Raw genomic sequence first — 22,960 nt, forward strand, 5'->3', positions numbered from 1 at the left:
CAAATTNTCCAGTTAAGGTTCTATTCAAGAACTTATAGTTTATATTCAAGAAGCAGACACAGAAATCTACAGACAAGTTGGCATACAATTAACAATAATAGAACCCAGGCCATTTTTAGCAGGTAAAAATAAAGATCTGTTTTTACCTATTTGTGATATTCTTTTTTTTAATTCATTTTTTTTTTTATGTTTTGTCTATTTCTGAGAGAGAGAGAGAGAGAGAGAGAGCAAGCGAGCATGAACAGGGGAAGGTCAGAAGGAGAAGGAGACTCAGAATCCGAAACCGGCTCCAGGCTCTGAGCTAGCTGTCAGCACAGAGCCCGATGCAGGGCTCGAACCCAGGAACCATGAGATCATGACTTGAGCTGAAGTCGGAAGCTCAACCGACTGAGCCACCCAGGTGCCCCTGTGATATTCTTTATCACTCCTTTCTAGATATAAATTGAAGTTTGTGTTTATACTTCTTTTTGATGTCCCTTGAAGTCATAGGAAGCAGTAGCCAACATATATGGGGAAATTAAAATTAGTTTCTAATTGACATGTCAAAATTTTTGGTTTAAAGCAATATTTTAATTTAAGCAAAAAATAAGTATAACTGTGCTGGTCTTCATGATTATTTCCTTTACCACATTTAGCAAAAGTATTTGAATTCAGCCAAATATTTATGTATAGTTTTTTTAAATTTATGTATAGTTTCAATAAAACACCAGACTAAGCTTACAAAGGAGACAAATTAGCCAAAAACTATTCATTCAGGGAAAGGTGTAGGTTATAAAGAACAAAGGAATGTAGGGTCATGAGAAATGCATGCAAATCCTGGGAGGCAATATGGATGCCTCAACCACTAATGACTCCCTCTCATAATTCATCAATGAATCTGAAACTTAGCTTTCAGTTTTTCATACGTGTACATTTATAGTAACATGCTTCAATAACTTTAAAGTAAAAGGTAACATTAACATAAATTACTGATAAAATACAGTAAGGAATATCTGTGTTGCACATTTAAATCACTTTAAAGAACTCTCAATATCTACATACTATACAGATTTCTATATTAAATGAGGAACACACTAGATTAAACTACTACGTCTTTCCATTTTCCCCAAAAGATTTAGTGTTCATATATTTTTACTTCCAACTTAGTAACTTCAGTGAGTCATGACTAAATATCTATTTTCTACATGATGGACTCTGCTTCTGAAATGTCATGATTGGACATCCTTAGGATCTGTTGATGATTATATAATATTTATTGCTGTTTAGGATCAACAATTTCAAATGCCACCTTATATTGAAATACGATACTTCTTGGATATTATTATTTTACTTCAAGTTTAATTTTAGTTCCAGAGAAGGCAGTGCTGTCTTAAAGGCTCGGATGAGGTTTTCTTTTTCTCTTACTCCAGGAAGATCACTTAACAACAAATATTTGAGGTTTCTGCAAAAAGAGGAGGAAAAAAAGCTACTTTGGTTTGGCCTTTACTCTCCAGCATTAAAAATAAACTGTAGTCACTGTCTTTTTTTAAAAAAAATTACACACAGAATGTATTTATATCACATTATACTTTCAAAATGACTTTTAGAACAGTAGTGTTAAGAGTGCTACTTTAAATGAAATTCATGCTAGGAGCTAAGCCAGACTTTGGAAACTTGAGTTGTTTTGAATTATATCAACAATTCTAGCTGAATCTTTTCAAATACACTATATGTATTATGGCATAGAACTCCTTTGCATGTGAAACACTAAATATGAATCTTAATCTAGAAAAGGAAGAAAATTGGGAAAGTTCTTCAAGGAACTTCATTAAAAGATAAAGCCTCAAAGCCTCAACTAACATAAGAAAATCTACTACTTTTGGTTCTGAATTTTAAAATTTCTCTGCTAAAAAAAAAAAAAAAAAAGACTTAAAAGCAGAGGTGGGGGGCACCTGGTTAGCTTAGTTGGAAGAGTGTGTGACTCTCGATCTTGGGGTTGTGGGTTCGAGCCCCACGTTGGGTACAGGGATTACGAAAAAAAAAATTTCTCAGACTCTCTGTGATACTGAGGTTATCGTCAGAACTTCAGGAAAAATTCTTTAAAAGATGGAGAGGAAGCATGATGGCAAATGCCTATTGACAGCTTACTGTAGTAGTCACCATGCTAAGTACTTTTTGTACATTTACTTTTAAAGAAGATGCCCCCTAAAAAATGCAATAAAACAATGTATTAAGGTTGATAATTTTAACTGTTTTAAAGTATTATAGACGAAAATTAAGTCATTTTCTTACATTTTTCTGAATTAAAAAAAGGTACCACATCTCAACTGTTTTAAATTCTAATTATTCAGGGCACCTGTCTGGCTCAGTTGGTAGAGCATGCAAATCTTCATCTTGGGGTTGTGAGTTGGAGCCCCGTGTTGTAGGTAGAGTTTACTTAGCTTTTGTTTTTTTAAATTTAAATTCTAATCATTCACTTTTAACATCATTATCAAGTTTCCATTTTGGCACTTACCACTTACCTTAAGTGATACAAAGCAATGATGCCTTTGTCTGTGACATTCCCACATGAAATTATTTCCATTTCCAATATGCTCTTTTGTAAATTTTCAAGCTTACCAAGCTTCTCCAAACAGCTATCCTCAATATAATGACACTTGCATAGCCTTATTTTTTCAACGTGCTGTAGGCCATCTAGGAGATACGAGGTACATTTTAAGAATCTGCTTTACCATTAAGATCACCAACTATCCTAGTTTGTCTAGGACTATTTTGGTTTTAGGATTGAAAATCCTATGTCCTCGGACACCCCTCTCTCAGTCCCCAAAACTTGGATGATTAGTCACCCTATTAACCATACAAACTATTCACTAATACAGGGCCAGTATGTAATCAGATGCTGTGTGTTCTGTATAGTATGGGTACAATTATTCTTACATTATTGAGGGTTTCTCAAATGACAGAAATTTGACAGTTTGATAAACAGGGCCTTGAATTTTAAACCAATAAGCACGAAATAAAGGCATCCTTTCATGTGGTGAAAGGAGAAAGGAGAGAAAAGTGTTTATAATGCCTATTTAATTTTTAAAAATCACACACGGGAAAAAAGCTGGATTGTAGTGACAAAGGCAAAAAAGGACACACCTATGACTGTAATAGTGAATCAACTGCAGCAAAATGTCACTGCAAATCACCTCCATTTCTCCTAAGCAAATGACAGGGCAGTTACCCATGTAATCAAATCCAATGCGCATGATACAAGAGTCGGTGGCATCAATCGCCTGAATCTTATATTTGTCCAGGGGTCCTGTCGGGAGGTGGTTGTAGTCCTTGTGCCACCTCTCCTGGCCGTGGTAGCGCACCATGGCCCCGCAGCGCAGCAGCCACTCCGAAGCTGCCCTGTCGGGTCCCACATCCCTGATGCGTTCATAATCCACTCTGTTGGCAAAGAACAAAAGCGGTTCGTTTTTAGTATGATCACTAGCTGCTTAACTGTAGTCTGTCAACGTAAATATAGTACAGCAACGACTTTCCCTCTCAAATGACGGAGAGGGAGGTAAGTACACTTGTGAGAGCCGTGCCAAAAAACTTTTGATGGCTCTTCCTGCTCCCTTTTTCGTTTTTGTTTCCACCTGCGCCCTGTCAAAGCCTATTGTTTGTATATGAGTTTATCAGGCAGACATGTATCTTCATTGATTCCTACGTAGCACAGTGCTTGACACCAGGAGGTAGTCAGTAAGTACGGGTTGAATGAATGACTATACTGGGTTATTGTTTTCGTTGATGATAAAAGACAAAATGGAATAATTTTGAATCTATGTTCAAATTAATCTCATTAAGTGATATTTATTAACTTCTACATTTGCCTTTCTCTCTAGTTGGTGGTGATGATGCTGTATTAAGCAACAAGGAGATGAGTTTCATTAGTTTCAAAATGATATTTCTTTTTTTTTAATTTTTAAATGTTTAACAGAGAGAGAGAGAGAGTGCACGTACGCATGTAGAAGTTGGGGAGAGGCAGAGAGAGAATCTCAAGTAGGCTTCACACTGACAATGGAGCCCAATACAGGCTTGAACTTATGAACCATGAGATCATGACCTGAGCTCATACTGAGTCACTTAGCCAACTGAGCACCCCCCCCAGGCACCCCTCAAAATGATATTTCTAAGCATGCAACCCACTTTTTAAAAAACCTGAGTCTAGGGGCGCCTGGGGAGCTCAGTCAGTTAAGTGTCCAACATCGGCTCAGGTCATGATCTCACGGTTTGTGGGTTCGAGCCCCATGTCGGGCTCTGTGCTGACAGCTCAGAGCCTGGAGCCTGTTTCAGATTCTGCGTCTCCCTTTCTCTCTGACCCTACCCTGCTCATGCTGTCTCTCTCTCAGAAATAAATAAAAACATTAAAAAATAAATAAATAAATAAATAAAAGCTTGAGTCCCCATGGTAGTATTCAAAAGGCTAACTACATCCCTTAAAATCCCTTTCATTTTAGAAAATGTGAAAGGTATCAAAAGGACAAATAACAAAAATCACCGAAATCTTGACTGCAACCTGGTTGTTAATATTTTGTATTAATATTGCTAATATTTTTGTCTTTATTCAATGTTTGTGTGTATGTTTTATTATTAAACAAAATTAGGATCATATTGCACACACTGTAAAAAAAAAAAAAAAGACATTGGAAATACAAGAAATAACCAAATTAGCTACTGGGAACTCAGCAACCATAATAATCCCCATGTATCTTCACTTTAGTTAGAGTAACTTACTTATTAAATACTGCATTCAACCAGCCCCAGAAGTATCTGCAGTCACATGACCATGGGAGTTTCTTTAAGCCGCACAACTGCTGGGAAATTTTTCCAAACAGCATCATTTGATCTAGACACACAAAACAGTATTCATATTAGGTTATCAGCTGGCAATCAGAGTCCCATGCACACAGCAACTTGCTTTACAACATCAGAGTCCATGCTCTTGTGCCAATAAAGTTGATGAGTCATTTGCCACTCAAAGTTATTGGACAAGTCACTCCTGTCTGTTTCTTGGTTTCTTTGCTGCAAAAAAAGAGAGGCTGGATTGGATGGTCTCAAAGGTTCCTTCCAGCCTTGGTATTAAGTTTCAACCCTCAGTTGGATGGATGGACACCTGATGTCCATCCAGGCAGTGCACCTACACATTTGCCAAAACCAGCTCTACTCCCAATCTACATTTCCAGTATCAAAATGACAAACTAAAATCACCTAGGGAGCAATGTTTCGAAGTTAAGATGCTTATAGCCAGGGAGAGGCAATGTTGAAACAGACCTTTCTAAGACAAGGTTGTAAGTAGTATCACCAGAGTAGTGCAAACAAAGAACTGTGCAAGGGCAGCTAGGAAACACTGGGCAAGTAACATCACCTCTCTGACCCTTGGTTTTCTCACTTGAAAGATGACATGATTTGCTCAGGTGATTTCCAGCTGTAAAAACCTATAACCATGAGCTGAGAAAGTGGTTGCTGAACTGAGTCTCAATCTGATTTAATTCATTTCAAGTTTCTCTATGAGTGTGCTAAGTTGAGGGAAAACAAAGATAAACCAATTGTGGTTTCTGCCTTTGAATTGCTGAAAACTTAATGTGGGGTGAAGTGAGCTAAAACAAGTTATCAAGTCGTTAAAACAAATGATAGAACCTGAAAATTTTTTCAAAGAGTTAAAATAAGAACAGACCAGGATTCCAACAGGCAAAATGCCAGGAGAAGGTATGTCAGGTGATTAGCTGAGGCAGAAATATTTAAGGCATGTTGCAGTTCCATGTGGTTAGTACATGGGGATCATGAGAAGAGGAGGCAGACAGTGTACACAGTCACATCCAGGAAGGGTCTCGCCTGATCAGCCAGGGAATTTCGATTCTCTTCCACAGGCAGTTAGTTGGGAGTCGCTGAGGTTTTAGCAAAGAGCACCGGCATGTTAGAGCCATGCTTCAGGATATTATTCAGACAACAGCACCAAGAATGAGGGTCAATAGAACAGAACAGAGAGACAGCTAACAAGGGCTTCAACTACACATGGCCATGGGAAAGGACCAAATGGGGAAAGAATGGGAATGACATTACAGCGCGGATTCCACGAAGGTGACATTAAGGTTTGGTCTTGGGTCACTGGTTGGAGGGTGATGCCATGAATAGAAATCAGTGTCAGGAGAACCAGCTGTAGGTTTCCCCCACCCCCGGCCCCAGTTTTTCATATTCTAACTATGAAGTGTTAGCATAACTTCTAAGTGGAGACAACCAACAAATTATTAGAGTGAGTCAAATTATTAGAGTCACAAAATGCAAGAACTGGACTGAGCTTAGACCACCTAGATCATTTAGACATGAGGAAACTGAAGCCCTGATATGACGTAACTTACTGACACCTTAAATCCTTTCTGGAACCAGGTGGAGTATTAATAAATGCATATGTTTAAAAGAACTTGCTCAATGTTTCATGGCTAATTGGCGGCAGCACTGAAATCTGAATCTTGTGCTCTCTCCTACCAGTCCAGGGCTTTTTCCTCAGTCATTGGATGTACTAGACCTCGGGAATAAGAAGACTAAAAGAGGCCTGAGTGGGAACCACCCTAGAACCAAGAAGTGACTGCAGATGTTGAGACTATAAAATAGTGAGAGATGAAGTCTGAGGACAGAACCTGGGATCACCTCCCTTCTTCCTTTCTTTTCTACCATCATCTGCCTTCATCACTACAAACCTCCCACCTGCTATCACTATCTCATTCTCAACCCTTTCCAACTTTTTGGTAAAGCTCTCTCCATCTGCGCCCACCTCTGATCACTCCACTGGCTGCCAATCTCATTTATCTGGGCTTTCCAGCTTCCACTTAGGCTGTCCTACTTCCTGTCCGTCCCCCCTCTCCATCCCCATCCTGTCTGTGGAAATCTTACACAACCTCAAGACCTTATTCAAATGCCATCTCTACCCACCCATTCATTTCTTCATTCAGTAAGTATTTATTGAATGCCTGCTATTCTTAGTGCCAGAGATACAATGGTAAGATTTAAAAAGCAACAACAAAGGAGAGATGGACAAGGTTCTTTGTCCTCATAGAATGTATACTCTAATGAAGACAGACACCATAAAAACAAATAACATGCAATATGTCTAAACAAGTTCTGTGAGAGATAAGAGGAAGGAGTGAAGGGAAGGCTTCACACTAGAGGTGTCTTTTGAGAGGGTCTTAAAGGATAATTAAGGGTTTCAAGTTAGGCAGAAAAAAAGAAAAGTGTGCAGAGGAAAAAGGAGAGCAAGGATCACATCTTATTCACTTCCATTTTTCTTAGCACCTGGCACATTCCCATCCCCCAAATGCAAGAGTTTAATAGATACTTGCTAATTAGCGGTCTTCAATGATGGATATATTTCCATAGAGAAAGGCCAAAACCAGAGATTGGTATTAAGCAGGTAAATTAGAGTGAAAACTGACTACCTTCACTTGATTCATTTTGGTTCACCTTATAATTCAGCTTAAAGGAAAGGCTAAATTTACTCCAGCTATGATTTCTAAAAATACTAGATTATTATATTTAAAATATTTTAAACATGAATATAAAAGTTTTACTTGGAAATAAAGGTAAAAAAATAAATTGGTAGATTTTTACATTCTCAACTGCGCTATGCTGATTTTAGAAATTTCAGATGAATTCAAGCTACCTCCGGGAGTGTTTTCTACAGGGAAAGAGGAGACCTCTAGTGGTGAGTTTGTAAATTTAGCTCTAATATTGGGGGGGAAACCCAATTAACAGCAAGTTAAAAAATAGCCACTACTAAATTATTGCTTTAATAGGTAATTCAGAAATTTAAAAATCACTTTAAAAAGCTTCTTCTTACTCTCAGAACCTGGCTTAAAGCACATGTTTCTAAAAATTGCAATTATGTTTGTAACTTAGAGAAGGCCAGACCCCTAATGTTTGATTCAAAATAGAATATACACAAAATGTTTCTGAGTAGGTTTGGTTGAGAATTCCCGTTTGCATAAAAACAGTTAAGTTTTTTTTAAGTAGATGTTCTGGGGTGCTTGGCTGGCTCAGTCAATAGAGCATGCAACTCTGGATCTCAGGGTTGTGAGTTCGAGCCCACATTGTGTGTGGAGCCTACTGAAAGTTAAAAAAAAATTTTTTTTTAATAAAAATAAAAGTGGAAGTTCTGTTTTTACTTCGCCGGCTATTCAAGGTGATGGCTAACTAAGTGGCCCAAAAGACTGAGCTAAAGAACTATTTCTTTGGGGTGATAAAAAAGGGGAGGGGCTAGGGTGGTATCGGAATTGGGGAGATTTTCCCCCAAATTACAACCCCACCTCACTGCAAATGACCAAATATTGATGCCAACTCTAATTCCTGAGGTGTGTAGAGTCTAGTGAATAGGAAGAGAAGAATTCATTAGGAATTGGCAAAATTCCCCAAAGCCATTCCTAGGCCAACATCACATGCGACTCAATGAAGTAACATCTTATTTGCTTTGACACAGATGGAAGATGAACTTGAACTCTCAGCTGAGGGTGGTGTCATGAATACAAATGTCATACCAAAGACATTACAGGGTATATGAATGGAAGGTGAGCTCTTGATTTGAAATTACTTGACTGAAACAAATTAATATATAGTCAAACCTAGGGGAGGGTAAGCAGAAAAATATATATACAAGAGCAGATGTATTGTGAGTTCTTTCATCTTGCTAAACAAAAAAGTAGGTACTCAAAATCACATGGTAAATAAGTCACTACTGTGTGCTCAAGTGGCCCACGAAAGCTGACCATAGATGTGTGTAATTCTGTATTCAACCTAGTAACAAAAATCCACTACCTCCTGTCCAAACTAAAAAATAACCATCTCTACTACATACCTATCCGAAGGGCGAAAATTAAAAACAGTGACAACACCAAACGCTGGTAAACCAGATTACTCAAACATTGCTGGTGGGATATAAAGGTACAGCCACTTTGTTTTTTATTTTAGAGAGAGACCACGTGAGTGGGGGAGAGGAGCAGAGGGGAGAGAGAATCTTTTTTGTTTTTTTATGAATAGTTTATTGTCAAGTTGGTTTCCATATAACACCCAGTGCTCATCGCCACAAGTGCCCTCCTCCATGCCCATCTCTCCCCTCCCCCCCCACATCCATCAGTCCTCAGTTTGTTCTCAGCATTCAAGAGTCGAGAGAGAGAGAGAGAGAGAGAGAGAGAGAGAGAGAATCTTAAGCAGACTCCATGCTCAGCATGGTGGCTGACGCAGGGCTCCATCCCATGAATCTGGGATCATGACTTGAGTTGAAATCAAGGGCTGGGTGATCAACTAGACCGCCCAGGTGCCCTGGCACAGCCACTTTGGAAACAGTTTGCCCGTTTTTTACAACACCAAACATTTATTTATCATATGACCCAGCAACTGGACTCTTAGGCATTTATCCCAGAGAAACAAAAACAGGTTCACACAAAAAGCAGTACATTAATGGTCACAGCAACTTTATTCCAAATAGCTAACTAGAACTCAGATGTCCTTCAACGGGTGACTGGTCAAACCTATTGTGGCATACCCACATCATGAAATACTGCTCACCAATAAGGAATGAACCTTTGATACATGTAACAATTTGGATGGATCCCAAGGGATCACACGGAGTGAAAAATAGCTAACCCCAAAAAAGTTACAGATGGGGGGGTGCCCTGCAGGAGAGAAGTATAGTTATAAAAGGGTACCCAGAGATCTTTTGTGGTGATCGAACTGTGTTGTAGCCTGACTGTGGTGGCGACACAACAATCCACATGTGATTAAAAAAAAAAAAACTATACAGAACTAAAGAGACACACACACACATGAAAGCTGGAGAAATCTGAGTGAGGTCAACATACTGTGTCAATGTCAATTTCCTGGTTACGATACTATAGTTTTGCAAGATGTTATCATTGGGGGAGAATGAGTAAAGGGTATACAGAATCTCTATTAATCTTACAACTGTATGGGACTCTACAATTATCTCAAAACAAAAAAACTGAATTTAATGAATAACCATCTTTTTTATTTTTCCATTTGTGATGGGAAAAGCAAGTAACATTCTCTGTTGTTTTCACAAATAAAGCAAGGCATTCAACTGTCCAGGAGGTAAAACCATTTGAACATAATAAAAAGTCATTTCTCCAGTGCAGTTGACCCTTGAACAACACAGGGGTCAAGGGCAGTAACACCTACCTCCCCTTACCCCCATCCAGGCAGTTGACAGTCTGTGTAGGACTTCTGACTCCCCTCAAATTTGATCAGAAGCCTTATCAATAACATGGGTAATTAACACATGTTGATCAGAAGCCTTACCAATAACATGGGTGATTAACATATATGTTGCATGTGATATGTAGTATATACTGTATTCTTATAATAAACTAGAGAAAATGTTAAGAAAATCATAAGGAAACTACATCTAGAGTACTGTATTGGATTTATTGAAAAATATCTGCCTCTAAGTGGACAGGAGTTGTTCAAATCTGTGCTCTTCAAGGGTCAACTGTATTTCACTCTGCTAAACACCCCTGGGCTTCATCTCACGTAATCCACACAACAGCCCTGTGTGAGGGACACAGCTATTACTCCTGGTTCACAGAGGAGGACCTGACATAGAGACGAAGTGACTTCCCCAAGCCACCAGACTAACGGCTGGAACCAAATCAAACAGGCAAAGTCCTTCCAGCAATACATTTTTTAACAGTCTATTTTTGTTCTGTTCAGCTCTTCTGACCCCCCAAATTAAAAACTGCCATCAAGCACTGAGCACAGACGTTAAACTACCACGTCTGTGGGAGAATCACAAACTTTGGCTGGAAGGTCGATTAGGGACCCCATAGCCCACCCTCCTTCACTTTACGGATAAGGAAACGTGGTGAAGAGATCTGTACAGAAGAGACTCGTATCCCCAGGTCCGCACAGATTTAAATCCGTATCTCCACCCACGACTGAAGATACGGAAATGGACTGCTAGATAATGGCAGAGCCCGAGCCGTCTGGTTCTTCTGGGCGCTCGATATTGACACCACCAAGAAATGACAGCGTCAGGAGCCCCACAAAAAGAAATCCAGAAGACGGCAGGCCCCCAGGCACTGCCGCGACAAAGCCTCCACCCGGAGCGAGAGCCAAGGCCGCGCAGGCGGCGCCCCTCAGCGGGCACTGCGCCGGCGGGTGGCCAGCAATGGGCCGCCAGCACACGGAGGCCGGCCAAAGACGGAGGCCGGGAGGCCGCTGGGCCCGCCCAAATGAGAGTTTTCACCCCAGTCACGCCCGGACTTTCTCCCAAGGTCCCGGGTACGCAGGGCCTGTGATGGCTGCGGCTGTGCGACTCGGCGAGGCCAGCCTTTCAGGGAGCCCCGCCGTGGGAGAGAAGGAAAACGGCAGAGCGTAACCTCCACCCTAGTCCCGCCTCGCTCGCGGCCTAGCTCCTCTACTCACGGCATTGGAGGAAGGGAGGGAGCGAGCGAGCGTGCCCCGCGTCTACTGCGCCGCCGGCCTGCCCTTCGCCCTCCGCCGCGCACGTCCATTGGCTGCTGGCGCCACTCCCACGTGGGACGAAGGCACGTGTTCCATTGGTCCCCGAGTGGGAGGCGGGACTAGACAGCGCCGGGAGCCCCACAGCGTCCAGCTGGTCGGACCACCTCTGGGGCCTGAGGGAGGACTGGGGAGGGGCGCAGGCGATGGTCCCGCCGCTGCGCTACCTCCGCGGCGCTTGCGGCCGGGTGGGTGCGAGTTTCCCCGGCGGGTTTTCCTCCGCGTGCCGGCCGGCGCCGGGGAGGCCCTGGCCGCTGTGCCAAGGTGTTCGCCCAGCCAGCACCCGGTGAGTAGCCGCTGGCCTGCCCTCGCCGCCTGTGCGACTGCTTCTCTCGGAGGTGCCCCTTGCTGGACCTCTGCCCCTCCCTGCTCTACTTCCCTGTCCCGGGCAAGAGGAAAGGTCGGGGTCCCATGGATCCCTGGCTGCAACCTCGGATCCTAGGAGTTACCTGTGGGATTCGTTGGTTGTGTTTGTGTGACGGATGAAAAAAATAAGGCAGTGTTGAGTGGAGCTGGAGAGCAGTTCTGGTTTTGAATAGTACCCCTCCACTTCTATTCACTTCTTGGGTGGGCTACTTAAGCTCCTTAACGTCTTAGTTGTGAGTGGGATCCTAGTCTCTCCCGTAGGTGGTCGTTTTAAGGGTTAAAGGACCTATCACACTAAGCAATTAAATATACTGTTAATTAGCTGGCCTCCCTGGTGTTGCCTGGAAGATTTGAAACCGTTCTTAAAGTCAATCAGTTCCTGGCAAACCTGCATAGAGTTGCCCTGTGAGAAGCAGTTACTAGTCAAGCATGCACAAGTGTCCTGTGATTTGAAGTTTGGAGGTCACCTTAGAAACCACTCTTTCTCTGCTCTTTGTGAAGGAAATGGCTTATGCTAAAGCTTTAAAGCTGGAAAGCTCTTGGCTATTTTGAGAACCAGAAGGTGGGCAAGATGAATGTGGCTGGAGCTTAGTGGAACAGAGATGGTGTGGAACGATCCTGGAGAAAGGCAGTATCACAGCAGGGATTTTATTTGATTTTAACTACACGTTGAACTTTATTCTAAAACAATTGGGAGACTTTTAGAGGGTGTTTAAGAAGAGTGAGTGATTAAACGAGGTTTCAAAAGCTGACTGGCTGCTGTGTGTTAGTTTAGAGGGGGATTAGAGTGGGATAGGACTTGTGATTCATAGTGGGGTATGTAGACTATTATTTTGGGAATGCTTTTCTTAAGGAAGAAGGGAGGGTTAGTGAAGGTTTTGTTTATTTTTGTTTTGAAATAATTGTAGACCCACAGGGAATTGCAAAAATACAGATTTTATGTACCCTTCAGCCAGTTTACCGCAATCATAGCATCTTACTTAACTATAATACAATATCAAAACTAGGAAATTGACACTGGTGCAATCCACAAACCATGTTCAGATGTCATCAGTTTTTAGATGCACTCATTTGTGTGTATGTTTCTATGCAATTTAATCATGTTAATTTGTGTAACTGTCACCGCGAAATACAGAAATGTTTGATCACCACAAAGATATCTCTTACGTTACCAATCTCTTTGTAGTCACATCCCATCTCTTCACCCTTCCTAACCCTTGGCAACTACTAATCTGTTCTCTAACTCTAAAATGTTGTCATTTTGAGAATGTTGTATACGGGGACTCACACAGTATATAACCTTATGAGATTGGCTTTTTTCACACAGCATAATGCCTTTGAGATTCATCCATGGTGTTGCCTGTATTGAGAGCGGGTTCCATTTAGTTGTTGCATAGCATTTCATGGTGTGGTTGTATTACAGTTTGTTTAACCATTCACCAGTTGAAGAATATCTGAACTGTTTCTAATTTAGGGCTATTATAAATAAAGCTGCTGTGACATTTATATCCAGGTTTTTGTATGAACATAAGTTTTTATTTTTCTGAGATAAATGCCCAAGATTGGAGTTGCTAAAACATATTTAGTTAGCACATGCTTAGTTTTTTATTTTCATTGTAGGCATGGTTTTTAATATAGGGCCATAAAAGGGATATCCATTGAGAAAAACCGAGTATTGATTTATAACAGAAGAGTGCACCAGAGGTTCCCTAAGAAGTATAAAACATAAAGTCATGCGCCTGGGATCCAGGTTCTGAATATTAGAATTTCCGTTTCAGAAAGACTTGAGATGATTGGAGTCCATATTTGGGACTCACAAAGAGACCATTATATCCTTTAAGTGGGAGATCTTCAGCAATCCAAAGAATGGCCTGAGGAAGAGTGGGAGATCAATGATGTGGCCCAAATTGGGTAAGATATAAGCCCAAAGATGTTTTTCCTATGTACGAGTGAGAACAGAACAAAGGAAGTTGTGCCAACATCAAGGCCTAAAACACTTATCTGACTTGAGTGGAGTGTGTTATACAATGGCAAAGATTTATGTTTAGTTTTTAAAGAAACTGCTATACTCTATTTTCAGGGGGGTGCTGTACTATTTTACATTCCTACCAGCAGTGTGTGAGTGATCCATTTCCTCCTCATTCTCACCAGCATTTGGTGTTACCACTTTTTAAATTTTACCCATTCTAATAAGGGTGTAGTGTCCTCTTATTGTAGTTTTAATTTGCATTTCCTTACTGACTAATGGTAGTGAAACATCTTTTCATGTGCTTATTTTCCATCTGTATATCTATCCTCTTTGATGAAGTTCGTTTATATCTTTTGCCCATTTTCTGAATGGCTTATATGAGAGTTCTTTATATATTCTAGATATGAGTCCTTTGTCAGATATGTGGCTTGCATCCAATTTGTTGGTTGTCTTCTTATCCTTTTAACAAAATCTTTTGCAGAGCAACATTTTTAATTTTGATGAAGTCCAGTTTATCAGTTTTTCTTATATGGATCATGCCCTTGGTGTCTTTTGTTCACTTAGCCCTAGATCCCAAAGGTTTTTCCCCTTGTTTTCTTTAAAGGTTTTATGGTGAATATTTGATGATATAATACATTTATTGTAAATTTTAAAAAATTAGAATACTGGTATTATGTGCATGTTTTAAAGAGGCCTTTTAGAAATAACATATTGAAATATTTACAGATGATGTTTAGGATTTACATCAAAATAATTTAATGCAGGAGGAGGTGAAATAGGTGGAATATAGAAAAAGCAAGATTAGCCATATTCCTATAAAACTAGATTTGTTGGGCATGAGGTAGGTGCTAAAGGTAATCTTTTCTGCTTCTCCTTGCTGAATTAGATAGACTATGCATGCCCTTCCTAATTTTTAAAATGGTTGTATAATCTGGATTTCTCATGGCTAAAATTCTAAGCCTATTTCTGGATCAGTTATTTCCCCAAGGTTTGAAATTCTCACTGACTGTTTCCTTCTCAGTAGAAGAAGTTCTTGCACACTGAAGATTTAAGTGTTTTGGAGGACCTAAGTCTTAAGGACCTAATGTGTTAGTTTATCCTCAAGAATACTGCACTTGAGTTTTAAATGAATACACGGTAGAGAAGAGTGTGATACTTAACACAGAGTAAACACTCTGCCCAGGCAGAGTGCTGTGGAGATTTGGAGATTGAGAGAGGCTTGGGAAGTAGCTACCCTGCCTGCTGTGTGTAACTGCTTATACTACTGACCCAACGATGCATGTAACTCTTAAAGGCTTTTTCCTTTAAGAAGACAATAGCATAAAGCCCAATAAATAATTTGATTTTAATGGTTACAAATTAAAAGTTTGATGAAAATTATGCACCCAGTTTGATGAGATCTACTGTAAACATGCAATACTTTAAAGGTGACTTTTTCTCAAAAGCTCATTTGATGTAGTCGTTATTGGTGGCGGAATTGTGGGCCTCGCCTCTGCCAGAGCACTCATCCTGCGACATCCAGCACTTTCCGTTGGTGTTCTGGAAAAGGAGAAGGATTTAGGTATGTATATTATCAGTGTTGCTTTTTGGGCTTCCCCCGAATACCTGCTCAGTTTTTCAGTTCTGCATCTTTCACGTTGAAGGTCTTTGTTAGTGCCCTAGTCTGAGTTCTTCATAAAGCAGAGCCTGGGACTAGGACTTGAGTAGAGGTGATTTATTTGAGAGGTGGTTTGGGAGGCCGAAGTGAGGGGCTGTGGAGAGTAAACTGGGAAGGATGAAAAGCCACAGGAGGGTATTTTATCAAGGTTACATTTATGAGCTTGATTCCCCTGGGACCTCTGAGGAGCAACATAAACATTTCCAAGAATTGTGCTCATTTATCCATCAGCTAGTGTTTCAGCTGGCTGAGGATTGCCCCTAGGAATGCTGAGTTGTAATCTTGCCGCATTACGAAAGCCACTGGGGCAGAATACCCAGAGCCATAGTGGGTTCGCCAGTAGTGAGAGACGGGCTTGTGCACCAAACTTTTCTGGTAGTGAGGAGTGGGTTTGTGCATCAGAGTTGTAACTGAAGTCAAAGATGGCCTGGGGCGGTGTGGTTTGGACCCCAGGTATGGCTACTAGAGGAAGTTACCAGTGTTCTGCCTAAAAGCACAAACTCGGGCAGAATCTTCAGTAAAGTGGTCTCTAAGAGTTTCAACTATGTTTGTTCCCCCACTTTGTAGGTTTTGTATACATTGTATAGTTTCTCTTATCCTGTTTCTCTTTTCCGTAGCTGTTCATCAGACTGGGCACAACAGTGGTGTCATACATAGTGGAATTTATTATAAACCTGAATCTCTGAAAGCTAAATTATGCGTACAGGGTGCAGCCCTCATCTATGAGTATTGTAAACAAAAAGGAATTTCCTACAAGCAATGTGGCAAGGTAAGGCATTTATTTTTCTAGGGCCTTGACTTAACTTATAACTAGCATTTTCTTAGTGATGTTTAATGTTGATTTTTTAAAAATGGCTTTTCTTTCTTTATATCTGTATAATTTTCAAAGTCTAGTTTTAGGAAATAGCTTTAGAAAAAGTGGTATGACTAATGCCATGTGATTTAAAAAATAACAGTTTTATTGACATATAATTTATATACCATATACCATACAATTCACCCTTTTATTAAAGTGTTCAATTTGGTTTTTAATATATTCATAAAATTGTGCAACTGTCACCACTGTCTGATATTAGAACATACTCATTACCTCAAAAAGAAACCTTTATGCATTAATGGTCATTGCCTATACCTCTCACTTCCTATTCCTACCATTCCCAGGCTCCTGGCAACTACTACTATACTTTCTATCTCTGTGGATTTGCCTATTCTGGAAGTTTCCTATAAATAGAATCCTACAATATGTTGTCTTTTATGACTGGCTTCTTTTACTTAGCATAATGTTCTCAAGATTCGTTTATCTTGTGGTGTGAATCAGTACTTTATTCCTTTTTATATTCCATTGTGTAGTTCTACCACATTTTATTTACCTTTTTATCAGTTGAAAGACATTTGGGTTGTTCCCATATTTGACTATTATGAATAATCTATTTAATTATTATGAGTAATGCCGTTATGGACATTTATGTACACATTTTGTATGGACATGTATTTTCATTTCTCTCAGATATATACCTAAGAGTGAAATTCTTAGATCTTATGGTAATTCCAAGTTTAACATCTCGAGGAACTGCCAAAATTTTTTTAAAGTTCTACATTATTTTTAAACATTTTAAAAATGATTTTTATTTATTTTTGAGAGAGAGAGAGAGTATGATCTGGAGGGAGGCAGAGAAAGACAGAGACACAGAATCTGAGGCTGGTTCCAGGCGCTGAGCTGTCAGCACAGAGCCCAATGGGGGGCTCAACTTGTGAACTGCAAGATCATGACCACAGCCAAAGTCATTTAACCGACTGAGCCACCCAGGAGCCCTAAAGTTGTACACTATTTTAAATTGCCATCAGCAATTAATGAGGATTCCCGTATCTCCACATCCTTGCCAACACCTGTTATTGTCTGTCTTTTATTTTAGTCATCCTAGTGGATGTGAAGTGGTATGTCAATATGGTTTTGATTTGCATTTCCCTTGTAATTAATGGTGTTGAGCATCTTTTCATATGCTTATTGCATTCAATTATCTTCTTTGGAGAAATGTCTATTCAAGTCTTTTGCCCATTTATTTTTTAAAAAATTTTAAATGTTTTTTTATTTATTTCTGAGAGAGAGAGAAAGAGAGAGACAGTGTGAGCAGGGGAGGGTCAGAGAGAGAGGGAGATACAGACTCTGAAACAGACTCCAGGCTCTGAGCTGGCTGTCAGCACAGAGCCCGACGTGGGGCTCGAACCCACGAACCGCGAGATCATGACCTAAGCAAAAGTCAGACGCTTAACCGACTGAGCCACCCAGGCGCCCCAAAAGCAGCTAGCATTTTGATAGAGTTTGTGTTGAATCTGTAGATAATTTGGGGAGTATTGCCATCTTAACAATATTAAGTCTTGCAAACCATGAACATGAGAATGTCTTCCCATTTTTTTAGATCTTCTTTAATTTCTTTCAACAATATTTTGTATTTTTCAGTGTATAGGTCTTGCATTTTTCTGCAAAATTTATTCCTTGGTATTTTATTCTTTTTGATGTTTTTGTGAGGAGAAATGTTTTCTTAATTTCATTTTGGAATATTCATTGCTAATGTATAGAATATGATTTTTTATATATTGTTTTTTCTTGCAGCCTTGCTAAACTCATTATAATAGTTTTTTGGTGTGCAAATTCCTTAGGGTTTTCTATATGCAGGATCATGACATCTGCAAATAAGATGATTTTACTTCTTTTTCAATTTGGATACCTTATATATATTTTTTTCTTGCCTAATTGCCCCAGGTAGAATCACAAATACAGTGTTGAATAGAAGTAGTGAAAACGGACATCCTTGTATTGTTGCTGATTAGAGAGAAAACATTCAACCTTTCACTATTAAGTATGATGCTAGTTGTTGTAGGTTTTTTGCAAATGCCCCTTATCAGATTAAGGGAGTTCCTTTCTATTGCTAGTTTTTTAAGTGTTTTTTGTTGTTGTTGTTGTTTTGTTTTTTAAGGATTTTTTTTAATGTTTTATTTATTTCTAGGAGAGAGAGAGAGAGAGAGACAGCGTGAGCAGGGGAGGGTCAGAGAGAGAGGGAGTCACAGACTGAAACAGGCTCTAGGCTCTGAGCTGGCAGTCAGCACAGAGCCCGACGCGGGGCTCAAACCCACGAACCGTGAGATCACGACCTAAGTGAAAGTTGGACGCGTAACCGACGAAGCCACCCAGGCGCCCCATGATTTTTAAGGATTTTTATTTTTAAGTAATCTCTACACCCAACATGGAGCTCACACCCACAACCCTGGGATCAAGAGTCACATGCTCTACCAACAGCCAGGCACTCCAAGTTTGTTAAGTTTTTGTTTTTGTTTTTTTTTTTAATCATGAAAGGTGTTGGATTTTGTCTCAAGTGTTTTCCACTGCTGTTGAGGCAGTCATGTTATTTTTATATTCTGTTAATATGGTGTATTACATTAATTGACTTTTGGATGTTAAATTGATCTTGCATCCTGTAATACATCCCAGTTGGCCACAGTGTATAATTTTTTTATGTTACTGCACTCAGTTTCTAGTGTTGTCTTCAGGATTTTTGTATCAATATTTGTATGGGACAGTGGTCTGTAGTTTTATTTTCTTTTGATATCTGTGTTTGTTTTGGGTATCTGGCTAATACTGGCCTCATAGAATTAGGTAGGAAGTACTCCCTCCCCTTCTGTTTTTTGTTTGTTTTTTTAATTTTTGAGAGAGAGAGAGACAGAGTGTGAGTGGGGGAGGGGCAAAGAGAGGGAGACACCGAATCTGAAGTAGGCCCCAGGCTCTGAGCTGTCAGCACAGAGCCCGACACAGGGCTCGAACTCATGGACTGTGAGATCATGACTTGAGCTGAAGTCAGAAGCTTAACTACTTAACCGACTGAGCCACCCAGGCGCCCCTCCTCTTCTGTTTTTTGAAAGGGTTTATGCAGAATTGGTATTTTTCTTTAAACATAGGGTAGCATTCATGTGTACAGCCCTTGGGCCTGAATTTTTCTTTATGGGAAGTTTTAAAGTTACTAATTCAGGGGCGCCTGGGTGGCTTAGTCGGTTAAGTGTCCGGCTTTCACTTGGGTCATAATCTCGTGGTTCGTGGGTTCGAGCCCCGCGTCGGGCTCTGTGCTGACTGCCGGCTCGGAGCCTGGAGCCTGTTTCGGCGTCTGTGACTCCCTCTCTCTCTGACCCTCCCCTGCTCACGCTCTCTCTCGCTCTCTCTCTCTCTCCTAGAAATAAATAAAACATTAAAAAATTTAAAAAAAAAATAAAGTTACTAATTCAATCTCTTGTTACAGGCATTTTCAGACTTTATTTTTCTTCTTGAGTTAGTTTCAGAAGTTTGTGTTTTTCTATGAATGTTTCCATTTCATTTGGATTATCTAATTTGTTGCCATACAGTTATTCATGATACTCCCTTTTAAGTTTTCTCCATGTAATTTTTAAGAATAAAAGTTTATTGTTGCTATTAAAGATGATATGAAGATTTTTTTTTAATGATGTGAAATAATGGTCCCAACATGGTATTAAGTGAAAAAAGCGAGATATAAAACTGCATTTATACTTTTTATGGTTGAATTATAACGGTTCTTAATATATTCTAGATATTAGGTAATACCAGCTCTATCATTTGTGAATGTTTTCACTCATTCTATGGGTTGTCTTTTCACTTTCTTGTTACTTTATTTTTAAGGTTAGTTATTTGGTGATTTAAATAACTTTACACCTTGATTAAAAGTATAATCTCTTAAAATTCTGGTGACTTCTTGCTATACAAATAGCAATTTGTGAATTCTCATGTACCTGTGAATTCTAAAGTACTTGTGAATATGCATATCTGCCTTTCTTTTCTAGTAGCTGTTAAGTAAGGAAGAGATGGCTGCAAATAGATACTTTGCCCAGAAATAAAATGAAAAAGAATCCTAAATAAAGTTGATTAATTTACTGGGTTTTTTTTTCTCTGCAGTAAAATGCATTAGTAAATACTTTACAATATACTTAATTCCAGGAAATAAAGTGGATAGTTTTTTTCTCTTAGTGATATCCCGTTATACTGAATACCACTGTCTTTCTGATGTATGGGTATTTTACATTCTCATATAGAATTAAGAAAGCCATTCTATTTTTCTGTTTGTTTTGCTTTTGTTTTTGTTTCTTAAATGTAAAGACGAAGCCACCTGTGCTTTTCTCCCCTTTGGGATTAAGGGAGTGATGTTGATAACAGTTGCTGTGGCCAAGATTCATGTAGCAACCATGATAGCAGATGTGGAAATTGAGGCTACATCTTACTTTGGGGGGAAAATTTGTCTTAAGGCAGTTTTCTTAAGATAATTTTTTTAGTGGAGGAGGAAATTGAGGTCATGAAGAAAGAGAGAAGTAGATAAAAATCAACTGAATTTGAATCATGAAATAATTTACGATTTCCTGTTGACTTTATCTTTTATAGCTAGTCATATGTCCATATTCTTCCTCCTTTTTTTTTTAAAGCTCATAGTAGCTGTTGAACAAGAAGAAATTCCCAGACTTCAGGCCTTATATGAGAGAGGCCTGCAGAATGGCGTCCAGGGCCTACGGCTAATCCAACAGGAGGATATAAAAAAGAAGGAGCCATATTGTAGGGTAAGTGATTCACTAACTCCACGTACGTGCTCACAGGGACATTTTCACTTAGGGCTCAATCCTATGACATGGATGCTGAAGGTGAACCTATAGGAGGCAAGAATCACTGCTTCTGTGACAGTGAAGCAACAGACACAAGAGGGCTTGCCATAAACTGAACACCTGATTTCTTCTTTCCTTGTGAGAAAATACCAAATCTGAAGAACATAAGCAAAGGCGAGAGGAGATCTCAGACTATCTGGCATGTTGGGGAAGCATTGAGCAGTGAGGAGTGGTTGAATTCTAGGATGTATAGGTAGAGATAATAGATGAGACTGGAAAGGCAGGATCAGGCTTGTGTAAAGGGCCTGATATTCCTGCTAATAACTTTGAAATTAGGAGGCATGGGAAGCCACTGAAAATTTTTGAGGAGGGTGTCTACAGTATCCATGAGTGTACAGTGTAGGTTGTAGAATATCTTGCTTAACACATGCTATGGGGAGAACAGATCTTTTATTTATGAAAGAGACATGAATAATAATTTAATAGTTACTCTGCATATCAACTTTCTTTGATAGTCTTTTCAGAGGCTATCAGTCCAATTTCCCTCTTCCACTAACTTTTCCAATGAATGGCTATATCTCCTCTGTTCCGCCACCCCCCTCCGTTTTATTGACAATAGACAATAGCAAGACTCTAGGTACCTGTCCTAGAGAGTGTGACTTTGTTTGTTTTTTTTTTAATTTTTTTTAATGTTTTATTTATTTCTAGGAGAGAGAGAGAGACAGCGTGAGCAGGGGAGAGTCAGAGAGAGAGGGAGGCACAGACTCTGAAACAGGCTCCAGGCTCCAAGCTGGCAGTCAGCACAGAGCCCGACGCAGGGCTCGAACCCACAAACCGCGAGATCATGACCTAAGCGAAAGTCGGACGCTCAACCGACTAAGCCACTCAGGCGCCCCATAGAGAGTGTGACTTTGAACTCACTGCCAGGCAGTGCTTATCCAAAGCTTGGCTTATGGGAGATAAAAGCACAATTTATGAGCGATATCCTGAAGGATATGTAGCCATTATTCCCATACATAGTGGCACACCTGCACTGCACTGTTTTTCTCTCCCCATCCTACTCCTCGATCCCAAATTTCTCTCCTTGAATTGATTGTTCTTTGGTTTTATGGCATCAGCCTAAGGAGAAGGTCATTGTGACACCATGACTTCTACTGTTAGGATGTGGTCAAGGACATAGGTTGTTCATTTTGTTACACAACATCTCTCTCTGAAAACCCTCAGGAGAAATTTTCCTCAGACCTCATTTCTGAGAATAATTGTGTTCTCTCTGAGCACAGTTGACTTGTTTTTATCCTATGAACACTGAATCATTTCATTGATTGTGTTGTCGTGTTTACCTTGGCTGCAAGGAAGCTGAGAGACACATTTGTGCCCCACTCCTGCCAGATATGTAGGTCCTGTGCATCCATTTTTATTTTTATGTATTCATTTTCTTCTTCATTTCATTATATCTTTCTGCTCTCATTTTCTCTCTACCTTGATTTTTTGGACTTTTTTTTGAATCATAACATACAACAAGAACCATAAATGTGCAGCTTGATGAATTCTCATTAACAGCTGCCCAGTATTCTCCTCTAGCCCCCTCCTGTCACTCCCTTTCTCTTAAGAGTAACCACTATCCTTGCTTTTTACATCGGAGTTTTTGAATTGTATTTAAGTGGAGGAATATAGTATGTGCTCATTTTTTGACTGGACTTAGTTGTAGTTATAAGTTAACTTGCTATACAGTAGTCCATTGTATGAAGGTAGAGGTCAAGGTTCATTCCCCCCCCCCCCCC

The 22,960-nt window shown here is 39.8% G+C and overlaps 2 protein-coding genes across 2 annotated transcripts in view; one reads left to right on the forward strand and one right to left on the reverse strand.

Annotated features, from left to right (window-relative positions):
• Positions 1 to 1,316: 1,316 nt before the first annotated feature.
• On the reverse strand, positions 1,317 to 11,511 carry DMAC2L (distal membrane arm assembly component 2 like). Its single transcript, XM_077761265.1, has 5 exons — positions 11,443 to 11,511; positions 4,750 to 4,861; positions 3,209 to 3,417; positions 2,502 to 2,673; positions 1,317 to 1,441 (listed from the first exon to the last, which is right to left on the reverse strand). Exons 2-5 carry the CDS (start codon positions 4,854 to 4,856, stop codon positions 1,327 to 1,329), a joined length of 603 nt encoding a protein of 200 aa, XP_077617391.1. The 5' UTR covers positions 4,857 to 4,861; positions 11,443 to 11,511; the 3' UTR covers positions 1,317 to 1,326.
• A 102-nt stretch (positions 11,512 to 11,613) lies between these two features.
• The window catches only part of L2HGDH (L-2-hydroxyglutarate dehydrogenase), a 41,244-nt gene continuing 29,897 nt past the window's right edge, over positions 11,614 to 22,960 (forward strand). Inside the window, exons 1-4 of the mRNA XM_077761266.1 lie at positions 11,614 to 11,824; positions 15,319 to 15,434; positions 16,148 to 16,299; positions 21,006 to 21,137. Coding sequence (XP_077617392.1) covers positions 11,685 to 11,824; positions 15,319 to 15,434; positions 16,148 to 16,299; positions 21,006 to 21,137 — 540 coding nt within the window. The 5' untranslated portion in view covers positions 11,614 to 11,684. The remainder of the gene's footprint in view (positions 11,825 to 15,318; positions 15,435 to 16,147; positions 16,300 to 21,005; positions 21,138 to 22,960) is intronic.

Source organism: Crocuta crocuta, unplaced genomic scaffold, assembly GCF_008692635.1.
Source record: "Crocuta crocuta isolate KB4526 unplaced genomic scaffold, BGI_CrCroc_1.0 scaffold163, whole genome shotgun sequence".
Lineage (NCBI taxonomy): Eukaryota > Metazoa > Chordata > Mammalia > Carnivora > Hyaenidae > Crocuta > Crocuta crocuta.

Excerpts from the sequence above, each read along its gene's own strand:
- DMAC2L (XM_077761265.1), bottom strand. The coding sequence starts at position 4,856 with ATGATGCTGTTTGGAAAAATTTCCCAGCAGTTGTGCGGCTTAAAGAAA. Across the intron at positions 3,418-4,749 it reads TTGAATGCAGTATTTAATAA|AGTGGATTATGAACGCATCA; the intron begins GTAAGTTACTCT and ends CTTTGCCAACAG. Across the intron at positions 1,442-2,501 it reads ATTGCTTTGTATCACTTAAG|AAACCTCAAATATTTGTTGT; the intron begins GTAAGTGGTAAG and ends CTCTTTTTGCAG.